Below are 26,945 nucleotides of genomic sequence, written 5' to 3' on the forward strand. Positions count from 1 at the left end.
ATTTGAGGCACAAATTTTATGAAACAAATAATGTATTCTGCACCAGAAAATAATGTAAAACAACGTATTACTCATTTACAAAGATGTAATACATATAGTTTCAAAATAGCGAATTATGCCCAATTTCAAAATGGTTTTTGGCGGCCATCTTGGATTTGAGGGATAAAACGGCCACCAATGGCCTCCATAATGGTAAAAATGTGTTTTTTTGCTCATAATATAGTCCAATAGCGATGGTATATAACAAAAAATTGCATTGAGATATATTTGAATGCGGGTTATCAATATCCATGGTTTTGCAGCGTTCACACATATCTTGGTAGGCACTTAAAACACCCTCTTTGTTCCTTCAAATCACCTACTATCACCATAACAATATCAAAAATGACTTTTGCACCCCCAAAATAGTAAGAATCGATATATATATCAAGTATAGTTAGACCAATCGCTTCAAAATTCAACATAAAATAGCAAAATTATGTCCACTTTCAAAATGGCGGGTGGCGGCCATCTTGGATTTGAGGCACAAAATGGCCACCAATTGCTTCCAAATGATCAAAAATGGGTTCCTTGTCCCGAATTTAGTCAGGCTTGATAATCTATACATGTTTCTAGGCCAAAAATTAATGGAAATATGAAATATTATATATTTTGGCACATAATTTGCATAATTTATGCTAATTAATGTATCGATAGAGGGCGTCTCTTTGGATAAAAAATTTTCTTTTGGCCCAAGGAACATTTATGCCAAGTTGACATTTGTACTATAAAATGCAGCGTTTGACCTCTTAACAAGCCTACTATGATAATAATGTGGTTGTTTTCCTCACAGTACTGACAATAATCTGGTTGTTTTCCTCACAGTACTGACAATAATGTGGTTGTTTTCCTCACAGTGTTAACAATAAGGTGGTTGTTTTCCTCACAGTACTGACAATAATATGGTTGTTTTCTTCACAGTACTGACAATAATGTGGTTGTTTTCCTCACAGTACTGACAATAATGTGGTTGTTTTCCTCACAGTACTGACAATAATGTGGTTGTTTTCCTCACAGTGTTGACAATAATGTGGTTGTTTTCCTCACAGTACTGACAATAATGTGGTTGTTTTCTTCATAGTACTGACAATAATGTGGTTGTTTTCCTCACAGTACTGACAATAATGTGGTTGTTTTCTTCACAGCACTGACAATAATGTGGTTGTTTTCCTCACAGTGTTGACAATAATGTGGTTGTTTTCCTCACAGTACTGACAATAATGTGGTTGTTTTCCTCACAGTGTTGACAATAATGTGGTTGTTTTCCTCACAGTACTGACAATAATGTGGTTGTTTTCCTCACAGTATTGACAGTAATGTGGTTGTTTTCCTCACAGTACTGACGATAATGTGGTTGTTTTCCTCACAGTGTTGGTGATGCTGTGTGTACAATTGCTGCAAGCACAACATTCCCAGAACCATTTGTGACTCCAACTGATCGTAGACGACTTGGATGGATGCATAAAAACCTGGCAGGCACACGGTGCAGTGACCATGTGGCTCTCCTTAATGCATTTCAAGCTTGGGAAGAGGCCAGGTAGGCACAAGTCTCACAGATATATTATATCTGTTATTATATTTTTAAAACATTGTATACATTTTGTCATTCAGATTGAGAACTGGTAAGCAGAAGTCATTCATCTTTTATTACATTTTCATATCTTTATTAGTATTTTATCATTTACACATTTTCTCAATTTTTGTAAAATGAATTTTCGAAAACAATAAAGCATAGTAATTTGTATAAGTTTATATATATGCAGTTGATTGCTAGTTAGCCTAGTATGGGGACCATGATAATATTTTTTTAATCAGCAAGGTGGTGGCTGAGTTTTTAACTTTTAAACAGAAATATTCATAATACTTCACCAAGCCTCAATTATAAAATATAGGTTCACCCTTGGTTTCAGGTCTGGTGGTGAGAACAGTGAGTGGAACTTTTGTGAGCAGAAGAGTTTGTCCATGCCCACTCTAAGAATGACGTGTGAGGCCAAGGTAATGTTATATAACAATGAGTGGAACTTTTGTGAGCAGAAGAGTTTGTCCATGCCCACTCTAAGAATGACGTGTGAGGCCAAGGTAATGTTATATAACAGTGAGTGGAACTTTTGTGAGCAGAAGAGTTTGTCCATGCCCACTCTAAGAATGACATGTGAGGCCAAGGTAATGTTGTTATATAACAGTGAGTGGAACTTTTGTGAGCAGAAGACTTTGTCCATGCCCATTCTAAGAATGACGAAAAAGTAAGGATCTTTACTATGAATATTTTTCAGTATAAATGTGCTGCATTGTTTAACATGTTTATATTAGTAAGTTGAAGATTTTGAATTTTATATGACAGCTTAATTATCCTATTGACTGAAATGATGATGTTAAATTTAATGTCCCACCACAGGAAATAACAATATTTTAAACCACATGTTACATGTACACTAAGGTTAGTTGATTATTTCATATGTTCTCAATATTTTTTCTGTAATTTCCAGAACCAACTTCGTGATATCCTGGTGAATGCTGGGTTTCCAGAGGAAAGCCTCTACCCACAGATGTTCAACTCTTCAGGTCCAGACAGTAAATTAGATGTGGTAGGTGGCTATTAGAATTCTTATTGGATTTATTCTTAAGAGTGTCCTTGTCTGAAAAAGCTATTGGCAGAATGTGTAAGGGTTCAGGAACAGAAGTAGTTTGCAGAAGCTATCTTTTCTAAGAATTCAATTCTTGTTGTACTTATTATGTATCTGCTGCAATGTAATATTTTGTCTTTCTCTTCTGCCATACTTTTTATGGTGTCATAGATTACATGGTCCTGAATTCAAACCTAGATGTAACCTATACATTATTATAGATGAACAGGTACAGATTATGTTAGATATCACTCAGTGTCCAGATTAACAACACAGTTCAAAATTTCTTTCTTTGAGAACACTGCTATCAATTAACCTGTGTTTTCATGCCACATAGTATAAGATTATCCACATTATCAGGTGATATCCTTGCTGTGCCTGGGTCTTTACCCCAATGTGTGTTACCACAAAGAGAAGAGGAAGGTTCTGACTACAGAGAGTAGAGCTGCTCTGATTCACAAGTCTTCAGTCAACTGCAGCAATAGAGAACAGACATTTCCAACACCTTTCTTTGTGTTCGGAGAAAAGGTATATTTTCAAAATCATACACTCTCTTGTATCTGCTACACAAATGCTGTGACATTTCCTTGTTTTGATATAGGAATTAGTTAAAGGTAACTAGTAAATATTACAGTTACATTTTTCATAACCCTTTATTTATAAAAACCATTTTAGTAAAAAAAATTATTAATTTTTCGTTAATTACAAAGTAATCCATCCTCAAACATATCCCCGAGGCAGTTTATTCAGCCAATTTTAACAAATGAAATGAAACTTCATGTCGACAATTCATTTCTTTCATGCAATATTTCAGCGATGTTTCTTTTATTTTAGATATGAATAATTTTTTTACAAAAATGAATATAATTCTTGTCTTTGTTCTTGTAGATCCGTACGCGAGCAGTGTCATGTAAACAGATGACCATGGTGTCTCCAATACAGCTTCTCATATTTGCTGCACGCTCTGTGAAGGCTGAAAATGGGATGATTATCCTGGATGGCTGGTATGTTTTATATGTAGAAATAGGATACAAAGTCATTTATATATTGTATTATCCTGGATGGCTGGTATGTTTTATATGTAGAAAGAGGATATTAAGTCAATTATATATTGTGTTATCCTGGATGGCTGGTATGTTTTATATGTAGAAAGAGGATACAAAGTTATTAATATATTGTATTATCCTGGATGGCTGGTATGTTTTATATGTAGAAATAGGATACAAAGTTATTAATATATTGTGTTATCCTGGATGGCTGGTATGTTTTATATGTAGAAAGAGGATATTAAGTCAATTATATATTGTGTTATCCTGGATGGTTGGTATGTTTTATATGTAGAAAGAGGATATTAAGTCAATTATATATTGTGTTATCCTGGATGGTTGGTATGTTTTATATGTAGAAAGAGGATATTAAGTCAATTATATATTGTGTTATCCTGGATGGCTGGTATGTTTTATATGTAGAAATAGGATACAAAGTTATTAATATATTGTGTTATCCTGGATGGCTGGTATGTTTTATATGTAGAAATAGGATACAAAGTTATTTATATATTGTGTTATCCTGGATGGCTGGTATGTTTTATATGTAGAAAGAGGATACAAAGTTATTTAATATATTGTGTTATCCTGGATGGCTGGTATGTTTTATATGTAGAAATAGGATACAAAGTTATTTATATATTGTGTTATCCTGGATGGCTGGTATGTTTTATATGTAGAAATAGGATACAAAGTTATTTATATATTGTGTTATCCTGGATGGCTGGTATGTTTTATATGTAGAAATAGGATACAAAGTTATTTAATATATTGTGTTATCCTGGATGGCTGGTATGTTTTATATGTAGAAATAGGATACAAAGTTATTTATATATTGTGTTATCCTGGATGGCTGGTATGTTTTATATGTAGAAATAGGATACAAAGTTATTTATATATTGTGTTATCCCGGATGGCTGGTATGTTTTATATGTAGAAATAGGATACAAAGTTATTAATATATTGTGTTATCCTGGATGACTGGTATGTTTTAAATATATGTAGTCCTTAATATACAAAGTTCTTAATATAGTGTATCCAGTTGTTAGAAATTAGTATTGGGACTATGTAATGTAATTTGAGATTGTGATTGTTTTTTGTTTTTTTTTTATTAGCCAATACTTTACAGAAACTGATATAAAAAGTTTGAAAATAGTACTCTTTTTGTACATCAAAAAGTCAAAGGTGGCAACTTGGAAATGGAAAAAAAAAGGATGAGATTTTAGAAATTAAGAAAATAACAACACATGTACATATAAGTGAAGTAAACTGTATTCAATCACTTTATTCAGACATGCACATGCACAGTCAAATTCATTCCCTTCTTGTCATATGTCCACCTACAGGTTAAATCTGAAGATGCCATTTAGCCAGGCAGCCAAGATAGTGGCCCTCCGTCCTGCCCTGGAGGCCCTGAATATCAGAGCTACCACAGATCCTGAGGGCACTTCACAACCCATGCCACTGGATGAGCAACTGATGCAGGTGTTCAGGGCGCTGTCCAGGCCAAATGCTGGCAGCTTTGGAGTGGAGAATAATTACTCTGGGAAAGAAACGGCAGCAGGGTGAGTGTTTCTCATAACTGGTATAATATCTAGTAATGTGTTGAGTGATATATGTCTATATTTAGTTCCATTTTATATAGATTGGGGATTTTTGGTAATGCTATTATGAAGAAATATATATAGATGGTGTGTTGATATTTCTAGCTTGACTGTAATGCCATCACTCCTTACACACTGTCATACTGGTACAGTACATATGTGATATCAGTTTATATGTTCATTTGGACCTCTGCCATTACTAGCAATGTTTTTTTTTCATTTAGAAATTATCATTTCTCCATTTTCACCTATTAATTATTTAAAAAGGAAACAAGTGTGAAAACAGAGAAGCAATTTAGCCTGACAAAACTTCAGAGTGCTTCCTGTTTCATATTTTTACTAATTAGGTATTAAAATTTGAAATGTATATGTTTGATGATTTTTTTAAATGGTTTTAATTCTGATCTCTTTTTTTTTTCACAGTGGCCCAGGATTTGGCCCACCACCTCCAAAAAGGTTCCACTCGGGTCCTGGAGGGGGACCTAGATTTGGAGGAGGACCAAGATTTGGAGGTGGATTTGGTGGCCGAGGGGGAGGATTTGGAAGAGGTGGATTCCGAGGAGGAAGAGGCGGGTTTGGTGGAGGAAGAGGTGCATTTGGAGGTGGATTTCCCAGAGGAAGGGGTGGATTTAGGGGTGGATTCAACAGAGGAGGATTTTAATATTTTGAACAGGGGTGTGAAATAATATGTGAAAACTTTAATGTGAGAGAAACTGCCTGCTAATGGATATTTCAGTGGATATTTCAAATGTGTATTATGAAAACGTTTTTCATAGTTTTAAACAATTCATAGGCAAAATTGTTCTTACACCTCATTTGATCGGAGTAAAAATACAATAAAACAAGTCTGAGAAAGACTCAGTGACACCTAATTTCTCTCCAGAACTGATATAGCACCACCCTGTATATATCTGTACAATGCTGTACTCCTCATTCTTCATAAACCTCACCTCTTTTGTCTGTCATGAGTTTTCATATGTTTAGATGTCTGCAGTATGTAACACAGGGAGCAAGTGTACAGTGTACATGTGCAAATGTACAGAAAACATTTATATAAGTGTTACACCATACAGTCATGTCACCCAAAGGCTAGGGTGTCCATCCTCCCTGAAAAATGCAATACTTTATGTTGCAAAATGATTGTAATTTGCAGAATATATTACATTTACTTGATGTTTGCAATGTGGAACAATTTTACAGATACAACATTTTAAAGTCATAGCTAGATAATTGAAATTACATTATTCCTATGGAGTAGTACATGTAGCAATAAAAGTGAAAAACAGGCCACCTTGTGTTTCTATTCTATATAGTGAAACAACCACAAATGTTACACAAGAAAATATTATATCCAAAATTATAAATGTAAAAGTTCAGTTTTAAGGTAGATCGGTCGTTACGTAATTTGACGATTTGCGCAATTTCAGCGCATCGTCAATCGTCTCTAACGACACTTCAGTCTGTTTTATTAATTTAAGGAAATAAAACAATTGTCTATAAGATAAACACACATTATCAACTTGTCTGTAACTCTGTATGATCGATACAGATTTTCGACAACGTTTGTCGACTATGATTCCATACGACAACTGTAGCACGTTCATAGACTTGCCCTTCAAGAAATCGTCGGAATAGCTCCTTTTCCAATTTGAATTGGCACTAGAACATGTATGACAGCTAAAGCTCACAAATTATGCACGTAGGTGCTATGTCATGTAAAGAATAAGTGTTGTAAATTCCAATCAAAGCGGCTGCGTACATTTTGAGGTAGAACGCCCTGAATGTGCTGCTGTAGTTTAGATTTCGACGAAAACCGGAAGTGCGTCGTAACGCCACTCATTTGGACTTAGAGAAATTTGGACTGAGAAATATTTCGTAGCTTATACAAATGTTCAGAAAATGGCCATAGGGTCTACAGCTTGAAGAAAATTCACTAATCAAAATTGAAACTGAGTTATATTATACAGAAAAATTGTGCACTTCTGACCTTGACTTGTCAGTGTAAACAAAGTGTACTGAACGCACCGCAAGCAAGCACGTGAATGCCGCATTTGATACTTTGTATCAGACGCTTCATTTTACTTGACAACACAGTGTTTACGATGTCACGTTCATGTTATATTCATTAATAAATAACAACGGCAATAAACTATTTTCATATGCATGAGTATTTCCCTTATTCTCTTCAATAATTTTGTTGTAAAGTTAATGGCTTACACCTTCTCATCAGTTTGACAAATCTGAAAATAGCTGAGTATACTCACTTCAACTGTTAAACATAACGAAAGTTTTAAATGTACTTAGATGTCTCTTCACACACACACACACACACACACACACACACACACAAAAAAAAAAAAAAAAAAAAAAAAAAAAAAAAAAAAACATAAAAAATAACGATTTAGTGAAAAACACCCATTTTCCCATTGATTTGAATGGGGACTTCCGACTAGTGCGTCACGCAGGGTGTAACGCACTTCAACTTGGCGTAGTTCTCTTATTTGGTCAGTGACCCCCAACTTTTTTGGCAAAATTAAAATCTACTTGGATGCCTCTTTACACAAAAAAGTTTTTTTTTTAATTCAAACGTTAGAAAAATCATAAAAAATAACGTTTTGGTGAAAAACACCCATTTCCCCATTGATTTGAATGGGGACTAGTGCGTCACGCAGGGTGTAGCGCACTTCAACTTGGCGTAGTTCTCTTATTTGGTCGGTGACCCCCAATTTTTTTGGTAAAATTGAAATGTACTTGGAGGCCTCTTTACACAAAAAAATTTTTTTAAAAATTCGAACGTCAGAAAGTCATAAAAAATAATGCTTTAGTGAGAAAACACCCATTTTCCCATTGATTTGAATGGGGACTAGTGCGATATGCAGGGTGTATCATATTTAGGGCTAGTTCTCTTATTTGGTCGGTGACCCCCAATTTTTTTTGCAAATTTTTTATGTACTTGGGTGTCTCTTCAAACAAAAAAAATTTTTAAAAAATTCGAACGTTGGAACATGTAACGACCGATCTACCTTAAGGTAAGTTTCCCCCAATGAAAAGATCAAGTCATAAATTACGAATTATTGAAAATTGTATAATAAAGGATAATTGCTTTGGGGAAAAAATCTTATTTGTATGAGAAATAGCCTATATGAGAATTTAATTCTAATTTCACCATTTTGATTATCAGTTCTGATTTTCACGAATGTGGAGTATGTGAAATTTGGCTTCTTTAAAAATCATAATAACACATTCCCACAAAGCACAACAGCTGACCAATATTGACTCAGTGGTGATGACGGCAGCTATAATACCTTTCTACAAATCTTCTCTCTGGCACGAAATACATGCACTGAGCGAAAAATATAAATGCCCCATGTAATACTTTACAAATTTTATCTGCATTGTTATTTTTATACAAAGTGAATTTTGTTGTTCAATGTGCTATAGATAAAAATTAAAATTATAAGACAACATCAATTCATTTGGAGTAACCACATTACATAAATAATTCATTGTTTGTATTTTTCCTCGGTTAATATACAAATAAATTACATGCATGTATTCAATTCAATGACGTTGATTGACACAATTGTACAATCATTTAATGCAATTATGTTGCAAGGTCATTTTAAATATTAAAAAATTAATAACACTAAAATTTAAAATTAAATAAGATAAAAAAAATTCTAAATATGACAGCAAATCCATGTTACTTAAAAATGTTGACAACAGTTCAGAAGTTTTCTCAGAAGTTCTGCGAAAAGAAATGATATGATCTTTAAGACTAGAATCTATGTGATTCTCAAAATGAAAGACTTTGTGATGTCCTTAAATATTTCTTGTCAACTTTATTTGTTGATATAGGGGTGAAATCTTTGAAAACTAAGAATATAGATTTTACTTATTTCATGCCATTGCCACTGTCACAGTGTAATAACCTTGGCAGTTGCCCCAAATGTGCCAAACCATATTTTTGTTTAAAGATGTAGACTTGTTGAATGGCAATTTGTTTTGTAAAAAGGCATGTTCATTTGGAAAACTCCATTATTATGAAAGATATCATTACAAAAATTTGTTTACTGGAATGTACCTTTTTATGTTATTTTAAAATGGACTAATAAGAATAATGTTTTGGTGCTGTTTTTATGCCTTATTTTACGATGATAAAATGTGGCAATATTCCCAGAAGTTGAACAACAATTGATCTCTTTATAACAGACATTGCAAATCCAGATTGTTTCTTAGGTGAGATCTCTCTCTCTCTCTGTCTCTCTCTCTCTCTTTTCCTCTCTCTTTCTTTCTCTCTCTCAGCCTGCTAGTGAAGCAGAAACTAGAGGAATTTGAACTCCAGGAAGAGTATGGAGGGCATAGTGTCCTGGTCTCCCCCTCAGCAGAACTGGAACCCATGGACAGCATGTAATATAGACGAGGGTCCACTGGCCTTTGTGAGTGTTTTCTTCACACCAGACAAATAAGCAGATTTATTTCACAAGCATTTAGTTGTTTTTTCCAAGGCTTTTAAGACTGTCTAGAAGACCAGAGTATGCTTTGTGAACTGTAGGTAAAAACAATCATAAAATATAGACAGTCTATTAGTAAAGCATTCATTTTTACAGGCCACAATGGAGCAAATAGGATCTAATTTACTTAGTGGTATGGAGCAGCAGAGGAAAATGGATCAAGGTCTCAAGTTTTGTCTGTCTGTTTTTATTTCCCTTAATCCATGTGTAATAGAACTTATATTCATGTTTAACATGCATTTAGGATGGATACATGATGGAGTCATTTGTTCTCCATGTAAAAGCCATCAAAACTGGGCTTGTGATTCACCTTTATAGGAAGGATTTTAAACACATTCTGAGTGCATGAATGGCTGCTCGTTGAATTTTCTGTGGACAATTAAAGCTTTTAGAAGAAAAACTGACAGATAGATGGCCTTTATCAATTTGCAAAAAATAATCATATTCATCATCCCTTAGAGTCGGTTTTCAGCCATTTCGTGACAGTTTAAAAATAGCACAAGTCTCAAATATCCAGAGATTTAGTTATTGAATGGTGTATTTGGAAAACCTGTGTTTTAGCATAGGTTTTGATCTTTTCCTTTTACCTAAATAGTAACAGAGTTATGGGGAGTGTCAAAAAAGTAAGAATAAATGTTATTTACCCGGGAAAATGAGTAAAACAAGAGAATTTTGTGAGAAAATCTTGGCTTGGAAGACTTCAGTTATAAATTATATAACTTTTACATAATCATACAACATAAATGTACTGAAATTCAATGAACAGCAACCCACTTCATTGTCAATGAACATTACTACTCTGAATAAATGCATATTGTGATTTTATAAACTTAAATGGTCTAATCTTCTTTTGTCTAGATGATGACAGAGAGAGGAGAACTACCTGTCCATTCATACAAGGAGGAAATATTAAGAACAATTCATCGTAGTCCTGTGACTTTGATAAGAGGAGCCACTGGATGTGGTAAGACCACCCAGGTAAGAGATAATGATGTAGTAGATAGAGAGGGGTTGAAGGTGTCAACAGACACATAACTTAACCATTTCGCCTGTTTAAAGTAGTCTAGATTAATGACTGCCGCACTTAAGGTATTTTTAAATTGTTAACCCAAGACAGGTGTATTAAACTTGAATACATTGACTAGAAATGACCGATTGAATAAAGCAAATATTAAATGCACCAATTTATCATCAATTTAGGTGAATTTAATTTTCTTTTGGCAGATTTAAAAATTATGCATAGCAGATACCTTATTAAGCAAAATTTGATATTTTCTCCCGTAATGAAATTTCCTTTGCTAATATGCTAATTTTTGGGTTTCATTTTCGTCCTCAGGTTCCTCAGTTCATCATTGATGAGTTTATAGAGGCAGGTAGAGGATCTCAGTGCAATGTTGTGATTACACAGGTGAGTTTATAGAGGCAGGTAGAGGATCTCAGTGCTATGTTGTGATTACACAGGTGAGTTCTGCTTTGAAAGTCCATATCCACCTTGTTCATCACAATGTATGACCCCATTCCCATAGATTATAGATCGAACTATCCCCGTGGGGAGTCTCACTAGATTACTGTCAGCTTAGCTGGCTTAAGCGTCTGTCCCGCCTACTAAAAATTGTAAGGGGTAGTTAACTATGGTGCGCGCTCGGCTGACTGCAATTTAGCCTGAACCCCCAGGGAGTTAGGTTTTCTAAATCTAAATCTCTGGGAATGCACCCTATGTTTTTACTGGTAGATGACAATAAATGTGACTACAGTCTCAATCACTGTTCCCATGTGGGCTAATTAGTCTGCAGATCAACTGGTTCTGAACAGGCCCTAAGACTACAGTCTCAATCACTGTTCCCATGGACTAGTTAGTCTGCAGATCAACTGGTTCTGAACAGGCCCTAAGACTACAGTCTCAATCACTGTTCCCATGGACTAGTTAGTCTGCAGATCAACTGGTCCTGAACAGGCCCTAAGACTACAGTATTGGTAACATTTTATGAAAATAAATTCTCAATTTAAAGATAAGCGTATCAAAAAAATAAACCAAATTGTATAAAAAGGTGATGTATTGATTTTATTGTGATCAGACTAGTTTCCAATGCATTTCCATTTATGCCGGTATCTTTTTCATTTTCATTATCCTTAAACAACGTATGAAGTTTTCAGTGTTTGTATTTTTTTTTTTTCACATTTATAGTGCTGATGCAGCACACAACTTGACTTTTACTTCAGTCTATATGGCAAGTTTCAATCAGCTTCTAGAGAAGGACATAGCACAGAAACAGCTCTCCTAAGGGTTCATAATGACATCATGCTTTCTTTAGACAAACAAAAAGATGTTATTTTAGTCCTTTTAGATCTGTCTGCTGCATTCGACACCATTGACCACAACATACTTCTGCACAGACTACAGTACCGATTTGGAGTAAAAGATTTAGCACTTAATTGGTTAACCTCATATCTAAAAGATCGAACACAAAAGATGTCAATTGAGTCGTAGCCCACTATTTTAGAGTATGGTGTCCCTCAGGGGTCTGTGCTAGGTCCATTGCTCTTTTCATTGTATATGCTACCAGTAGAAGACATTATAGTTAAACATGGTCTCAACACTGTCATTTTTGCTGATGACACTCAAATTTATGTCACAAGTGAAAGTAATCGCTCCATGGCTATCACCTCAATAGAAACTTGTCTAGTTGAGATCCGAAATTGGATGAAAACAAACATGCTACGGTAAAGTCTTGAAAATTTCGTCGACAGACGATTTTCCGCCGACGTAATTTTTTTCCCTTTGAAAACTTCGTCGACCTTGAAAATGAGGTACTCGATAATTTTTGAAAAGTTCGTCACCAAATATGGCGGCGTTGTCCTGCTCAAACGTGAAGTAATGCATCAGTTGATTCAAGACAATGATATGATCAGGATATCATTGCCGATAACACTCTCAATGGGAGATAGGAACAATAGTGCGCCCCTGCGAGCAGTTACTCACAATATAGATGGTTTAGATGTGAATTCACGTTCTCAATTGCGGGAACGTCGGCCTTTTGTCTTTAGTTGCATTACTATTACCTGGCTTAAGGTGCGTTATCAAGCCGGCAAATAGAAGTCACAGTCATTTGTAACGCCGTTATTGTTATCGGCGGCTGTCCTAAATGAGGAAGACACAATGAAAAAATCAAGATATTATCTCGAATGAAATGTACCCGTCACTTCTATTCATGCCCATGTTCAATTTAGGACCATTTAACGATTACCTGGCTCGTACATGGAGATCATTCGCAATGCGAATGGGACGAGATGGCAATTTTCATATCTTCAGCGGAGAATCGTTCGCGTAATATGGTCAACAGATCGTTCGCGATCCAAACGAGACGAGAAGATAATTTTCATATTTGTAGCGGACTCCGTTCGCATAAGATCATCAGCGGGAGATCGTTTGCGATTCGAGAGAGACGAAAAGGCAATCTTCATATCTTCAGCGGGAGATCGTCGCGATGTAAGCTTGAATAAAATGCACTTTTCATATTTGTTCAAGGGAACTTCGTTCGTGGAAGATAGTCAGCAGGAGATCATTATTTTAACCCCCCCCCCTCCCCCTTTGAATTTTATAAATAATATATATTTTTTTATTTTATCTTTAACCCCCTCTCCCTTCCCCCGCTCACGGCATATCTTCAGCGGAGAATCGTTCGCGTAATATCGTCAAGACTTTGTTCGCGTAAGATCGTCAGAGGGAGATCGTTCGCGATCCGAGCGAGACGAAAAGGCAATTTTCATATCATCATCGGGAGATCGTTCGCGATGTAAGCAAGAATGAAATGCAATTTTCATATTAGTTCAAAGGATTTAGGGAACTTTGTTCGCGGAAGATCGTCAGCGGGAGATTATTTAACCCCCCCCCCCCCACGCACACACACACACACTTTGGATTTCTAAAAAATATTCATTTTCATTTGATCTTTGATCCGCCCCCCCTTCCCCCGCTCACGGTATATCTTCGGCGGAGAATCGTTCGCGTAATATCCTCAGGACTTGGTTCGCGTAAGATCATATCAATGGGAGATCGTTTGCGATCCTAGCTTGACGTAAAGACAATTTTCATATCTTCATCGGGAGATTGTTCGCGATGTAAGCAATAATAAAATGCAGTTTTCATATTAGTTCAAGGAACTTAGTTTGCGAACGATCGTCAGCGGGAGATCATTATTTTAACCCCGCCTCCCCCTTTGAATATTATAAATAATATATTTATTTAGTTTTATCTTTAACCCCCCTTCCCCGCTCACGGCATATCTTCGGCGAAAAATCGTTTGCGTACTATCGTCAGGACTTTGTTCGCGTAAAATCGTCAGAGGGAGATCGTTCGCGATCCGAGCGAGACGAAAAGGCAATTTTCATATCTTCTTTGGGAGATCGTCCGCGATGTAAGCAAGAATGAAATGCAATTTTCATATTAGTTCAAGGGATTTAGGGAACTTCGTTCGCGGAAGATCGTCAGCGGGAGATCGTTCGCGATCCTTGCTAGACGAAAAGGCAATTTTCACATCTTCATCGGGAGATTGTTCGCGATGTAAGCAACAATAATATGCAGGTTTCATATTAGTTCAAGGAACTTAAATTGCGGAAGATCGTCAACGGGAGATCATTATTTAACTCCCTGTAAATTTTTAGGAAGTTACAGATGGTATTTTTAGAAGGCCTGACACCCAATCCTGGGAAAAGCCTTGCATGCAACAAACGTTCCCATGTGCGTAATTTTTTTTAACATGTCGCGTCCAGGTTATGATGCAAGGTTGCAATTACGCTTATCTTGATCCTTCTCCTCTATCAGGAGGTATGTTTCTTACCGAGAAAATAATTCTCAACCTGTTTTCCGGTACAGTAAGTTAAATATAACTTAATCGAGATGCACTAATAAATAGATTATTATTTACCACCAGAAAATGACTTAGGAAGTAGTAATAAATATCCCACCATATAGGAGGGTCAAAGATAACAGTCGCTAAGGATAAAAGCCCAAAGGCCGGATTTTTGAAAATTTCGTCATACCCAGGAGTCGGGGAGAGGTAATTTTGAAAAATTAGTCGGATTTACTCAATTAAAAATATTAATTAATTTTTAAGCGATGAAATTTTCAAGACTTTACCGTAGCACTAAATGATGGAAAAACTGAACTAATATGGTTTACATCAAGGTCTAAGCCAGACAGGGGAAATGAAATGAAATCTGATATTTGTATCGGTGGTGTCAACATCAATCCATCTAGCTATGTGAAAGATTTAGGTGTCACCTTTGATCAGTATGCAACTATGGATAGACGGATCTCTGAAATTTGCAAATCGGCATCATACTCACTTTGGCGAATTAGTAAGATACGTGACTTACTGGACAAAACTTCAACTGAAAAACTAGTCCATGCTTTCATTACTTCTAAGCTTGATTATTGCAACAGTCTCTTATATGGTTTGGGCAAAAATCATCTGAACAAACTTCAATAAGGTCGCGCGTCAAGGTTATTTTCAGTTGCACCCTGGATTATGCACGCTTGCTCCGCAAGGTGTCGCCTGTGGTGGGGGGGCATCACAGCCCATATGGTTACTGTGGGCGAAGGTGACAGGTACTTCCAAACATTTTTTCATAACTGTCATTTTTCCTTATTCTATTCATGAATTTGATATTTACGGCAATTGAAAATGTGGCACCGGCAAAAGTGAATCTAGGTGCGTTGACAGGCCGCACAGGTGTCCCCAATTAACCGCCGCCAGAGAAGAGACCCCAAGCATTAAACAACACAACCGGTAGATATTGGAAATTTGGAGAAAGTTAAGCAACTGAGGCTTTATTAGATTTGGACAGAAATCGGGGGTAATGCCCAGTGACATGCCAAACCCCTAAGTTCAAGTCTTGGCCCTTGACACCTGTAACGCACCCCTTAGTCAAGAATCTGAACAAATCAATGTTGGGCAGGTACAGGGTATACTCTATTTTCTACTGGTGTTTTGTGATTTTATCAACTTGATTGTCAAGTGCCAGACCTTTTGTTCTCAGATACTAGTAGCAAACTTTATCAGATAACAATCTGACACTAACCAAGCTGCACTAACAGCGCTGTAAACCCAGTTATCAATGCTGTCATCTTTACCTGTATCTTTACCGGTATTATGCCAGTGGTACTGTTTGATACATTTGAGTAAGGAAATATGCTTTTATGCTTACATTCATTTGTAATACGTTAGCATCAACCTGTTAATAAAAACTTGGAAACTTTCAATGTTATTACACAATAACAGTATAATGATGGGAGATGTTATGATTAAATGCTTAGAAGAATGATAAAAACAAATTATGTGAAATATAAAATGAATTGATTTTATTTGGGTTATTTATTTATTTATTTCAAACCAATTAATTATCAAACATGAAGCTTATTTTAAGAAACATTCGCAGATATATGAAATATAACCCTGCTGGTACACAGATCTACAGTTCTAAAATGCAAATACCAAGTACCTTTCACACACCACTGATGAGATGTGAATAATCATATGTATAAAGTAGTAAAAATATCACAAAATGTGTGTAAGCAAGATATTTCTACAAGTAACCTCATTAATCAGTCAGGAAACTTCATAATGCACCCAATAAATGTAGAAATTTGAGCCAGAGAAATTCTACATACAGGCATGACAGATTTACCATATATTGCCATCAAACCTTAACTGAATGGGCATAGAAAGAACAAAGTGAGTCTCCCTCCCATTAAAAATGAGAAATAAAAATAAATAAATAAATAACAGATACTGTCATTCTTAATACTGAAAAACAATGGCACCTTGCAGCCTTCACTGCCTCACTATTTGCAGACAATGTTCTAGTCACTGGAACTGTGTACTTTTGATGAGGCATAGATGCAAGAATAACTTCTTTGAAGTATATTGTGAAGGTCTCTTTTGTCATAAATCTGCCATGTATAACCAGAATGAACATATTGCGATTCACACCGCAGCAGCTTGTCTTAGTAAGGACTCAACCAAATTGAAAACTTGTGGCATAGCTTCAGGGACAAGATCACACCATCTATCCTTGCTGTGATGATGGATCTACTAGTACATTATCTATGTCTTGTCCTCCTAGTTTCTCTAATACCATTTCCGCTGATCTATATGCTCACATCAATCTCTACAGCTTTACCAACTGCTACACAGTTTTTACATCTGAAAGTATAAAGCAAAAATTGTAATAAAGCACTATCAATTTACTTATTAGATATTGATTCGAGGGCAAGAGAAAAATGCAGAAACCTCATATGATAATCAAGATAATTGAAAATCAAATATGCATAATCAAATTAATAGCTTTAATTGTACATACTACTGATGATTTAACCTTTTAAACTTCAGCATAAATTTCTCTTGTTAAAGCATAGACACTTTATTAAAATGTGCTTGAACAAATAATAATAATAATAAACAACCTGCACACAAGATGGAACATGGAGGTCAATTGCCACAAAATAAGTTGATTTGTACTTGGTAGCCTGAGAAATAGTATCAGGTATTAATTTGAGCAGTAAATTGAGTAATAATACCACCGAGTTAACAATGACACAAGCATATGGTGTTGTGTAACAAAATTCATGCATTACTTGCTGTGGCAGTGTCCTCCCCAACCTATCATGCACCGCAGGTTTTGATTTTCAATGTCATCAAAAATGTTTATTGTTGTTAGTTTGATTTACGTATCTGCTATTCAAATAATATCGTTTGGAAAATAACTAACTCATTTAATTATGCTTTTGCAACATGAAATCATCATTAACTTTGCCGGTTCACGTGTATACAGTACCTTGCTATCAGTGCTGCTCTTTTCTCCCTAACTCGTCACTGACAGGCTAACCACATCGTTTCATAACAACGCTGGTATGCTCCTTTACTTTTGGTGTTGGCAGTTTCGCCCCGGGGACATCGTTTTTGGTTAAAAACAACGTATCGTTTTCACCCATCTATACATTGCTCCTGTACAATATGGCCGCTTGCTGCCCCCCCAAGGGAAAAATCGTAGCACGTGGGTAGTTACGCAAGACCTGTGACGTATAACGCGCGCAAGGTTATTAATTCAAAATTCTGCAGCTAGGCTGGTAACTAAAATGGGATGGAACAGCCGAGAGCATATAACACCTGTTTTGATGGAACTTCACTGGCTTCCAGTAAGAGAGAGAATTTTATTTAAAATTTTATGTGTCATTTTTAAAGCAGTCACTGAGAATAAACCACTTTATATCTCAGAACTTATGAAGCAACATCAGCATGGAAGAGTTACCAGGTCTTCAACTTTTAGTCATTTACTTTTAGAACACAGTGTCTTAGAGAAAAAAGCTGGTAAATTTTACGGTGAAAGGGCATTTATGATATATGCACCCAAAGTTTGGAACACCTTACCCTCTGAAATACGAGCAGCAGGTGACATAGATACTTTTAAAAAGCTTTTGAAAACTCATATTTTTAGAATAGCCTATCAGTAAATATCATATAGTTCATTTTAGTTTTTAATAAGGTGTACTGTAATTTTATGATTAATTTTAAATGTTGTCACTTTAGGTTCTTATCATTTTAGAATATGAATAATTGTTTCTTTAAATTAGTTCTTAGTCCTTTAAAATTGTAATGTGTTCTTATATTAGTATTGTGTTATTTAGCTCTTTTAAGTGAATGTTGTAAGGCGCATTGAGATTTTTAATGGAATGCGCCATAGAAAAATAAATTATTATTATTATTATTATTATTATTACTTCAAGCATATTTCTGTCATACACATGTTTCATAATTCTTGCTAGTTGGTGCTGTCTTTTACACGCCATGCTCTTAAAGAAGATGGCAGACTTTCTCGTCCATGAACTTTGATATGTTGGCATGTCAAGTCTGACATAATTTCCCAGCCCGTAAGTGAAAGATCACCTGATTCATGGTATTGAAGCAACTTTTCCAATGCCTTCATTGAAAGGGATTTGTCTTTTTCAAAGATGCTTTTCCATGTAGTCATTTCCCTGTCTTCACTTGTTTTCAATTCTAATGGTTTTCTATTAGAAGTGTTAAAATAAGAACTTTGAGAAGTCAAGAAGTGTATAAAAATTTCAGTTATGGTTAGCATTATGTCCATATGATATGAATAAGCACCTAGACTTATTCCATGTACTTGTACATGCTGTGACAGCACATCTAGGAATATTGATTCTGGGATGTCCTTAATAGTGTGAGGTTGGCAAAACTGGTTCAGAACACATTCTGATGTGAACTCGTCTTTGGCTAAGATATCCATGCAACTTAACTGCTCTGTCTCAGTAATGTTCTTGTTTGTGAAATAATATTGTAACAGAATCACAGTTTTCCCTTCTGCAGATTTGTAAGAACTCCGATGGACCTCTGCATGCTGTGACAGCACATCAAGAAACAATGTCTTCTCCACTTCTGTTAGAGTTCTAGTGTTGTGGGTCTGGTGAAGTTGCTTAAGCACTTCCTCAGATGCCCATAAATCGTTGGCTAAGATTTCCATACATTTTGACTGATCTGAGTCAGTGATGTCATTGCTTGTTAAGAAATATTGCAACAGAATCACTGCATTTCCTTCTGCAGCAGGGAAACATCTACCGTGGACTTTTGCATGCTGTGACAGCACATCCAGAAACAATGTCCTCTCCACTGCTGACAGATTTCTGGTGGTATGGGTCTGGTAAAGTTGTTTAAGTATTTCCTCAGAAGTCCACCTATCCTTAGCTAAGATTTTCATATATTCTGACTGATCTGAGTCAGTGAAGGCATTGCTTGTTAAGAAATATTGCAACAAAATCACAGCATTTCCTTTGGCAGCAGAAATACAGCTACTGTGGACATCTGCATGCTGTGACAGCACATTAAAAAACAATGTCCTCTCCACAGCTGACAGATTTCTGGTGGTATGGCTCTGGTAAAGTTGTTTGAGCACTTCCTCAGATGCCCATGAATCCCTAGCTAAAACTTTCATACATTCTGTGTAATCTGAGTCAGTGGTGACGATTGTTGACAAAAAATGCAACAAAATCACAGCATTTCCTTTTACAGCAGAAATACAGCTACCGTGGACCTCTTCATGCTGTGACAGTACATTCAAAAACAATGTTCTCTCCACTGCTGACAAGGTTCTATTCGTATGGGTCTGGTAAAGTAGCTTCAGCAATGCCTCAGATGCCCATCCTTTTAGAGTTCTAGTGTTGTGGGTCTGGTTAAGTTGCTGGAGCACTTCTTTAGATGTGGCTTTATCCTTGGCTAAGATTTGCATACATTTTGACTGCTCTAATTCAGTGATGTCATTGCTTGTTAAGAAGTATTGCAACAGAATCACAGCATTTCCTTCTGCAGCAGAATGACATCTACCATGGAATTCAGCATGCTGTGACAGCACATTCAAAAACAATGTTCTCTGCACTGCTGACAAGGTTCTATTGGTATGGGTCTGGTAAAGTAGCTTCAGCAAAGCCTCAGATTCCCGTGCATCTTTGGCTAAGATTTTCATACATTTTGACTGCTTTGAGTCAGTGATGTCATTTTGTGTTAAAAAACACTGCAACAGAATCACAGTCTTTCTTTCTAGAGCAGGGAAATATCTACTATGGTCCTCTGCATGCATTGACAGCACATCCAGAAACAATGTCTTCTCCACTGCTGACAGGGTTCTAGATTTGTGGGTCTGGTTAAGTTGCTGGAGCACTTCTTCAGATGTGGCTTCATCCTTGGCTAAGATTTGCATACATTCTGACTGCTCGAATTCAGTAATGTCTTTGCTTGTTAAGAAGTATTGCAACAGAATCACAGCATTTTCTTCTGCAGCAGAATAACATGCACCATGGACCTCAGCATGCTGTGACAGCACATCAAGAAACAATGTCTTCTCCACTGCTGACAGGGTTCTAGATTTGTGGGTCTGGTTAAGTTGCTGGAGCACTTCTTCAGATGTGGCTTCATCCTTGGCTAAGATTTGCATACATTCTGACTGCTCGAATTCAGTAATGTCTTTGCTTGTTAAGAAGTATTGCAACAGAATCACAGCATTTTCTTCTGCAGCAGAATAACATGCACCATGGACCTCAGCATGCTGTGACAGCACATCAAGAAACAATGTCTTCTCCACTGCTGACAGGGTTCTAGATTTGTGGGTCTGGTTAAGTTGCTGGAGCACTTCTTCAGATGTGGCTTCATCCTTGGCTAAGATTTGCATACATTCTGACTGCTCGAATTCAGTAATGTCTTTGCTTGTTAAGAAGTATTGCAACAGAATCACAGCATTTTCTTCTGCAGCAGAATAACATGTACCATGGACCTCAGCATGCTGTGACAGCACATCAAGAAACAATGTCTTCTCCACTGCTGACAGGGTTCTAGGTTTGTGGGTCTGGTTAAGTTGCTGGAGCACTTCTTCAGATGTGGCTGCATCCTTGGCTAAGATTTGCATACATTCTGACTGCTCGAATTCAGTAATGTCTTTGCTTGTTAAGAAGTATTGCAACAGAATCACAGCATTTCCTTCTTCAGCTGAATGATATCTACCATGGACCTCAGCATGCTGTGACAGCACATCCAGAAACAATGTCTTCTCCACTACTGACAGGGTTCTAGTGTTGTGGGTCTGGTAAAGTTGTTTGAGCACCTCTTCAGATGTTCTCCAACACTTGGCTAAGATTTTCATACATTTTAACTGCTTTGAGTCAGTGATGTCATTTTGTGTTAAAAAACACTGCAACAGAATCACAGCATTTCCTTTTGCAGCAGAATAACATGAACCATGGACCTCAGCATGCTGTGACAGCACATCCAGAAACAATGTCTTCTCCACTACTGACAGGGTTCTAGTGTTGTGGGTCTGGTAAAGTTGTTTGAGCACCTCTTCAGATGTTCTCCAACACTTGGCTAAGATTTTCATACATTTTAACTGCTTTGAGTCAGTGATGTCATTTTGTGTTAAAAAACACTGCAACAGAATCACAGCATTTCCTTCTGCAGCAGAATAACATGTACCATGGACCTCAGCATGCTGTGACAGCACATCCAGAAACAATGTCTTCTCCACTGCTGACAGGGTTCTAGATTTGTGGGTCTGGTTAAGTTGATGGAGCACACCTTTAGATAAGGCTTCATCCTTGGCTAAGAATTGCATACATTTTGACTGCTCTAATTCAGTAATGTCTTTGTGTGTTAAGAAGTATTGCAACAGAATCACAGCATTTCCTTTTGCAGCAAAAAAACATGTACCATGGACCTCAGCATGCTGTGACAGCACATCCAGAAACAATGTCTTCTCCACTGCTGACAGGGCTCTAGTGGTATGTGTCTGGTAAAGTTGTTTGAGCACCTCTTCAGATGTTCTCCGATACTTGGCTAAGATTTTCATACATTTTAACTGCTTTGAGTCAGTGATGTCATTTTGTGTTAAAATACACTGCAACAGAATCACAGCATTTCCTTCTGCAGCAGAATAACATGTACCATGGACCTCAGCATGCTGTGACAGCACATCCAGAAACAATGTCTTCTCCACTGCTGACAGGGTTCTAGATTTGTGGGTCTGGTTAAGTTGATGGAGCACACCTTTAGATAAGGCTTCATCCTTGGCTAAGGATTGCATACATTTTGACTGCTCTATTTCAGTAATGTCTTTGCTTGTTAAGAAATACCGCAACAGAATCACAGCATATCCTTCTGCAGCAGAATAACATCTACCATGGACCTCAGCATGCTGTGACAGCACATCCAGAAACAATGTCTTCTCCACTGCTGACAGGGTTCTAGATTTGTGGGTCTGGTTAAGTTGATGGAGCACACCTTTAGATAAGGCTTCATCCTTGGCTAAGGATTGCATACATTTTGACTGCTCTAATTCAGTAATGTCTTTGTGTGTTAAGAAGTATTGCAACAGAATCACAGCATTTCCTTCTGCAGCAAAAAAACATGTACCATGGACCTCAGCATGCTGTGACAGCACATCCAGAAACAATGTCTTCTCCACTGCTGACAGGGCTCTAGTGTTGTGGGTCTGGTAAAGTTGTTTGAGCACCTCTTCAGATGTTCTCCGATACTTGGCTAAGATTTTCATACATTTTAACTGCTTTGAGTCAGTGATGTCATTTTGTGTTAAAAAACACTGCAACAGAATCACAGCATTTTCTTCTTCAGCAGAATAACATCTACCATGGACCTCAGCATGCTGTGACAGCACATCCAGAAATAACCTCCTCTCCACTGCTGACAGGATTCTAGTGTTATGGGTCTGGTAAAGATGATTGAGTACTTTTTTAATTATCTCCTTGCAATTGGTTAATACTTTCTTTGACTTATTAATCTTTATACAGGGCTTTAGTTTTGCAGATCTTCTGTCCTGAATCTGCAGCAGACTATAGTCAGCAAGACCTTCTTCGATTTTTTGAAGAACAAACTTCAGCAAGGTTGTGTTTCTAGCAAGAATTTTAAGAATGTTTGTCTTTTTTCTCTCGTTGTTTCTTAGTTGCTTTGTAAAGATATCAGCAATGGCTTGCCAGGTTTGAAGCTCTCCTTTAGGTGTTTGTGACAGAAGTTTCCAGTTTTCACTTAAATGTAATGTATTATCTCCTTCACCATTATGCAGCAGTTCTAACAGCTCTGTATTTAGAAGACTGGCAAAAGCTTTATGAAGGGAGGCAAGTTTCAAAATTTTTTGCTTCAAATTTCTGCACACTTTTGCATTTTTAACTGAATCACAGCCTACACAAAGAAGCATGGAAGCAAGTTTTTTCTGCTCATCTTTCTTTACTTTTGTAAAAAGTTCAGGAGAAGGTTCAAGTAATTTTACAATATCCTCCACATGCTTCTTATCTGCTGGAGTGTTTTTTGATGAAAGCAAAGACTGGAGCTTCACTATGTGGAGTGATTTTTCATTTTCAGGACTTGGTTTAGTATTCATAGAGTTTGTAGTTTCATCAGCTTCACTGTCATGATAAAGATCAACTTCTACATAACTACATGTATTGGCCTCTCCCTTTTTTAGCCATGCTTGGTAGGTCTGGTCACTCTGGTGTTCATTTTCATCTGAAGAAATTGTATTGTTATCCATCACAAGTGCATAGATAATATTTATTATCCCAAGATAAAATTGAGAAAAAATAGTATGGCCTTTTGTATAAGCATGTTTGAGTTCTAATCTTTATATAAAAACAAGGCAGCAAAGCTGTCAAATGTACAGACAAAAAGCAGAAAATAACAATGCACAAAAAAAAAAAAAAAAAAAAAATGCCAATATACGAAAAAATCAAATTTTCACAAAAAATGAATAACTTCTAGAAAAACTAGAGGATCAGAGAGGCGATACCGCCTCCGAATATTGTACCACCAGCTGGAGTAAGCGCGATCGTATAGACCCCACACACACAAAAAAGGATACCAACACCAGTCTTATGCTTGACAAGTTGTAAAAAATGCAATCAACAAGAATTCTCAAAATATGCAAAAAATATATATAACTAAAAATGGTACAAAGTTCAGTTCATAGTAAGGTAGGTCAAAGATCAATTTCAAGGTCACAGTAAATTTCCAGTATATGACTTCCTATTCAAGTTCAATAGCAACTATGGACCTATCTCTGCCAGTTTTGGAGATAAAGGGAACCAAAATTTGCAAAGATCAATTCGTGATGAAAAGTAGGTCAAAGGTCAATTTCAAGGTCACAGTAAATTGCCTCTGATGACTTTCTATTCAAATTCAATAGTAACTATGGGCGTATCTCTGCCAGTTTTGAAAATAAAAGCATTAAAAAGTTGCAAAGTTCAGTTTATGGTGTAAAGTAGGTCAAAGGTCAATTTCAAGGTCACATTTAGATTGCCAGTACATGACTTCCTATTCAAGTTCAATAGTAACTATGGACCTATCTCTGCCAGTTTTTGAGATAATAGGGCACCAAAATTTGCAAAGTTCAATTCATAATGAAAAGTAGGTCAAAGGTCAATTTCAAAGTCACATTTAGATTGCCAGTATATGACTTCCTATTCAAGTTCAATAGTAACTATGGACCTATCTCTGCCAGTTTTGGAGATATAAGGGACTAAATGTTATAATTTTGGAGTTACATTAATGTGCCATAAATTTCGTACAGAAAAAATTAATTAAAATAAAGAAAAGGTCATTTTGGTCAAAATTCTTGAAATGGGAGGTGCTCTGAAGTTCCAGATGTTCAAATTTGATGAAATAATGTCATTTTTGACCACAAGTTGTCTGCCTCGCCAAGCCTTATGTTATATTTTTCCGGGGTTCAAAATTTATTATCCATTACTGTACTGCACATTTTGCTTTCACCACCAATATGTACTTTTTGATACAGCGTAACTTGAAAACCGTATGGAATACAAAAAAACGGAGACCACCAGCAGTGTTGGGCTTTACATGCTCTACAAAATGCAAAAAAGAATGGTGTAGAGCCGCATTTTGCAACCGACCCCATTTTGCAACCGGTTGCAAAATACGTTCAGTTGCAAAATGCGGTTTTACTAAGTAGAGCCGCATTTTGCAACTGAACGCATTTTGCAACTGCAACGCATTTTGCAACCAAAGAAAATCGTGAAAACGCATTTTGCAACCGCAACGCATTTTGCAACCAGTATTTTTTTCTAAGTCCCTGAAACAGTTTGAAGTACGAGACAGGTAGAATTGGAGTGGGGACGGGTTTGCTTCGACTATGTATGCTGAAACTGGCCAGGCTGCCCCTGAGGTGGACGATAATATAAAATTTATTTCACATTGTAATTTCCTAGTGGATTCTGCTGTATTTGGCGGTGCATACTAATTTTAATTATTCAAATTGCACACGTCCACTTACGTAAGTTACATAACTACAGGTAAGGCCATAAAACGAGTCGAGTGCACAAGCAATCGACTCTAATCAAATTAATTTACATGTCTGGGAATTATATTTGTGAACACTACAAGCTGTCTTCGAGTTAAGAAGGAAGGGGAATGCAAAGAAAGCAGCAGACAGCACTTAATACAGACCTTCAGCGGTATGCTTGAATGTAGGTCAAGTTAATTAAAAACCCATGCAAGACCCCATACTTTCAGGAATTCTTGTGCATAGCCTCTGTATAGCAACACACATGCTAATTACTATTTATGATTCATTAACATATTTGTTTTGTATTACGACACAACGGCTAGTTGAACGCCAGGATTTCTGAGTGTGTAGGGCCTTATTGTTAGCATGGGTCAAAAGGACAGCTTTAACTGGATTCCTTGACCTATATTCATGCCTACGACTGTAAGTGCGTTTAGTGCTATGTGCGCTGCTGCTGTTCCCTATATTCCTCAAAGACCCATGTACATTCATTATCAATCCCCAACATTTCATGTTCCTAACTCTAAGGCTAGATAGTAGAAGTAACGGTGCAAAAAATAGAATCAACCACCCCCAGGGACGGCCACACCCATCAATACCCCAGAAGGATCCATACATATCTCTAAAGACATGTTTTCAATTCCCATAGCCTTCCGTTCCTAACTTATATGGTCTAAAGTTAGATAGCAGAAATTACAACGTCTAATTATATTTAACCACCCCCAGGACCACACCCTAAGTCAAAAAAATTAAATGCCATTCAACATCCCAAATTATACTGTAGCTACGTTTCATGCTTTAACTCAAATGGCCGATACAATGGGCAGATAGCAGAAAATACGTTGTAAAATTAGAATCAACCACCCCAGGGACAACCACACCCATGTCACAATAAATTTCCGAAGTGCCCATGCACATTTCTTACGATAGTGTATTAATCCCCAACGTTTTTATTTCCTAATTCTGAAAATATAAGGGTAGATAGGAGAAAAATACGAAGTAAAAAGTACAATCAACCACCCCTAGGGACGGTCACACCCCAAATTTAAAAAAAATCCGAAATCCCATGCATATGCCTAACAAAATGTTTATTAACGTTTAGAGTTCCTAACTCTGATGGTTTAGGAAATTACAGTGTGAAATAAGTTTTATATTTTCATCCACCCCAGGGGCAGCCTGGCCAGTTTCAGCATACATAGTCGAAGCAAACCTGTCCCCACTCCAATTCTACCTGTCTCGTACTTCAAG

At 36.7% G+C, this 26,945-nt stretch overlaps 3 protein-coding genes and 1 long non-coding RNA gene across 4 annotated transcripts in view; 3 read left to right on the forward strand and 1 right to left on the reverse strand.

Annotated features, from left to right (window-relative positions):
- The window catches only part of LOC106161281 (ATP-dependent RNA helicase A protein), a 75,792-nt gene extending 69,191 nt beyond the window's left edge, over window positions 1-6,601 (forward strand). Inside the window, exon 31 of the mRNA XM_087007679.1 lies at window positions 5,737-6,601. Within this exon, the coding sequence (XP_086863805.1) occupies window positions 5,737-5,974 (238 nt within the window). The 3' untranslated portion in view covers window positions 5,975-6,601. The remainder of the gene's footprint in view (window positions 1-5,736) is intronic.
- LOC112041616 (ATP-dependent RNA helicase A protein) overlaps window positions 1-26,945 on the forward strand; it is a 74,058-nt gene that overhangs the window by 25,101 nt on the left and 22,012 nt on the right. The window lies entirely within an intron of this gene.
- LOC147762786 (ATP-dependent RNA helicase A protein-like) lies at window positions 10,642-11,273 on the forward strand. The gene is made up of 2 exons (XM_087007678.1): window positions 10,642-10,805; window positions 11,164-11,273. Exons 1-2 carry the CDS (start codon window positions 10,686-10,688, stop codon window positions 11,245-11,247), a joined length of 204 nt encoding a protein of 67 aa, XP_086863804.1. The 5' UTR covers window positions 10,642-10,685; the 3' UTR covers window positions 11,248-11,273.
- On the reverse strand, window positions 16,162-17,930 carry LOC147762787 (uncharacterized). The gene is made up of 2 exons (XR_015333337.1): window positions 17,664-17,930; window positions 16,162-17,032 (listed from the first exon to the last, which is right to left on the reverse strand). It is a non-coding gene; the product is annotated as an uncharacterized LOC147762787 (long non-coding RNA).

This window comes from Lingula anatina, chromosome 3 (assembly GCF_051362555.1).
Source record: "Lingula anatina isolate TDL-2025a chromosome 3, LinAna3.0, whole genome shotgun sequence".
Classification (NCBI taxonomy): Eukaryota; Metazoa; Brachiopoda; class Lingulata; order Lingulida; family Lingulidae; genus Lingula; species Lingula anatina.

Excerpts from the sequence above, each read along its gene's own strand:
- LOC147762786 (XM_087007678.1), top strand. The coding sequence starts at position 10,686 with ATGATGACAGAGAGAGGAGAACTACCTGTCCATTCATACAAGGAGGAA. Across the intron at positions 10,806-11,163 it reads GATGTGGTAAGACCACCCAG|GTTCCTCAGTTCATCATTGA; the intron begins GTAAGAGATAAT and ends TTTCGTCCTCAG.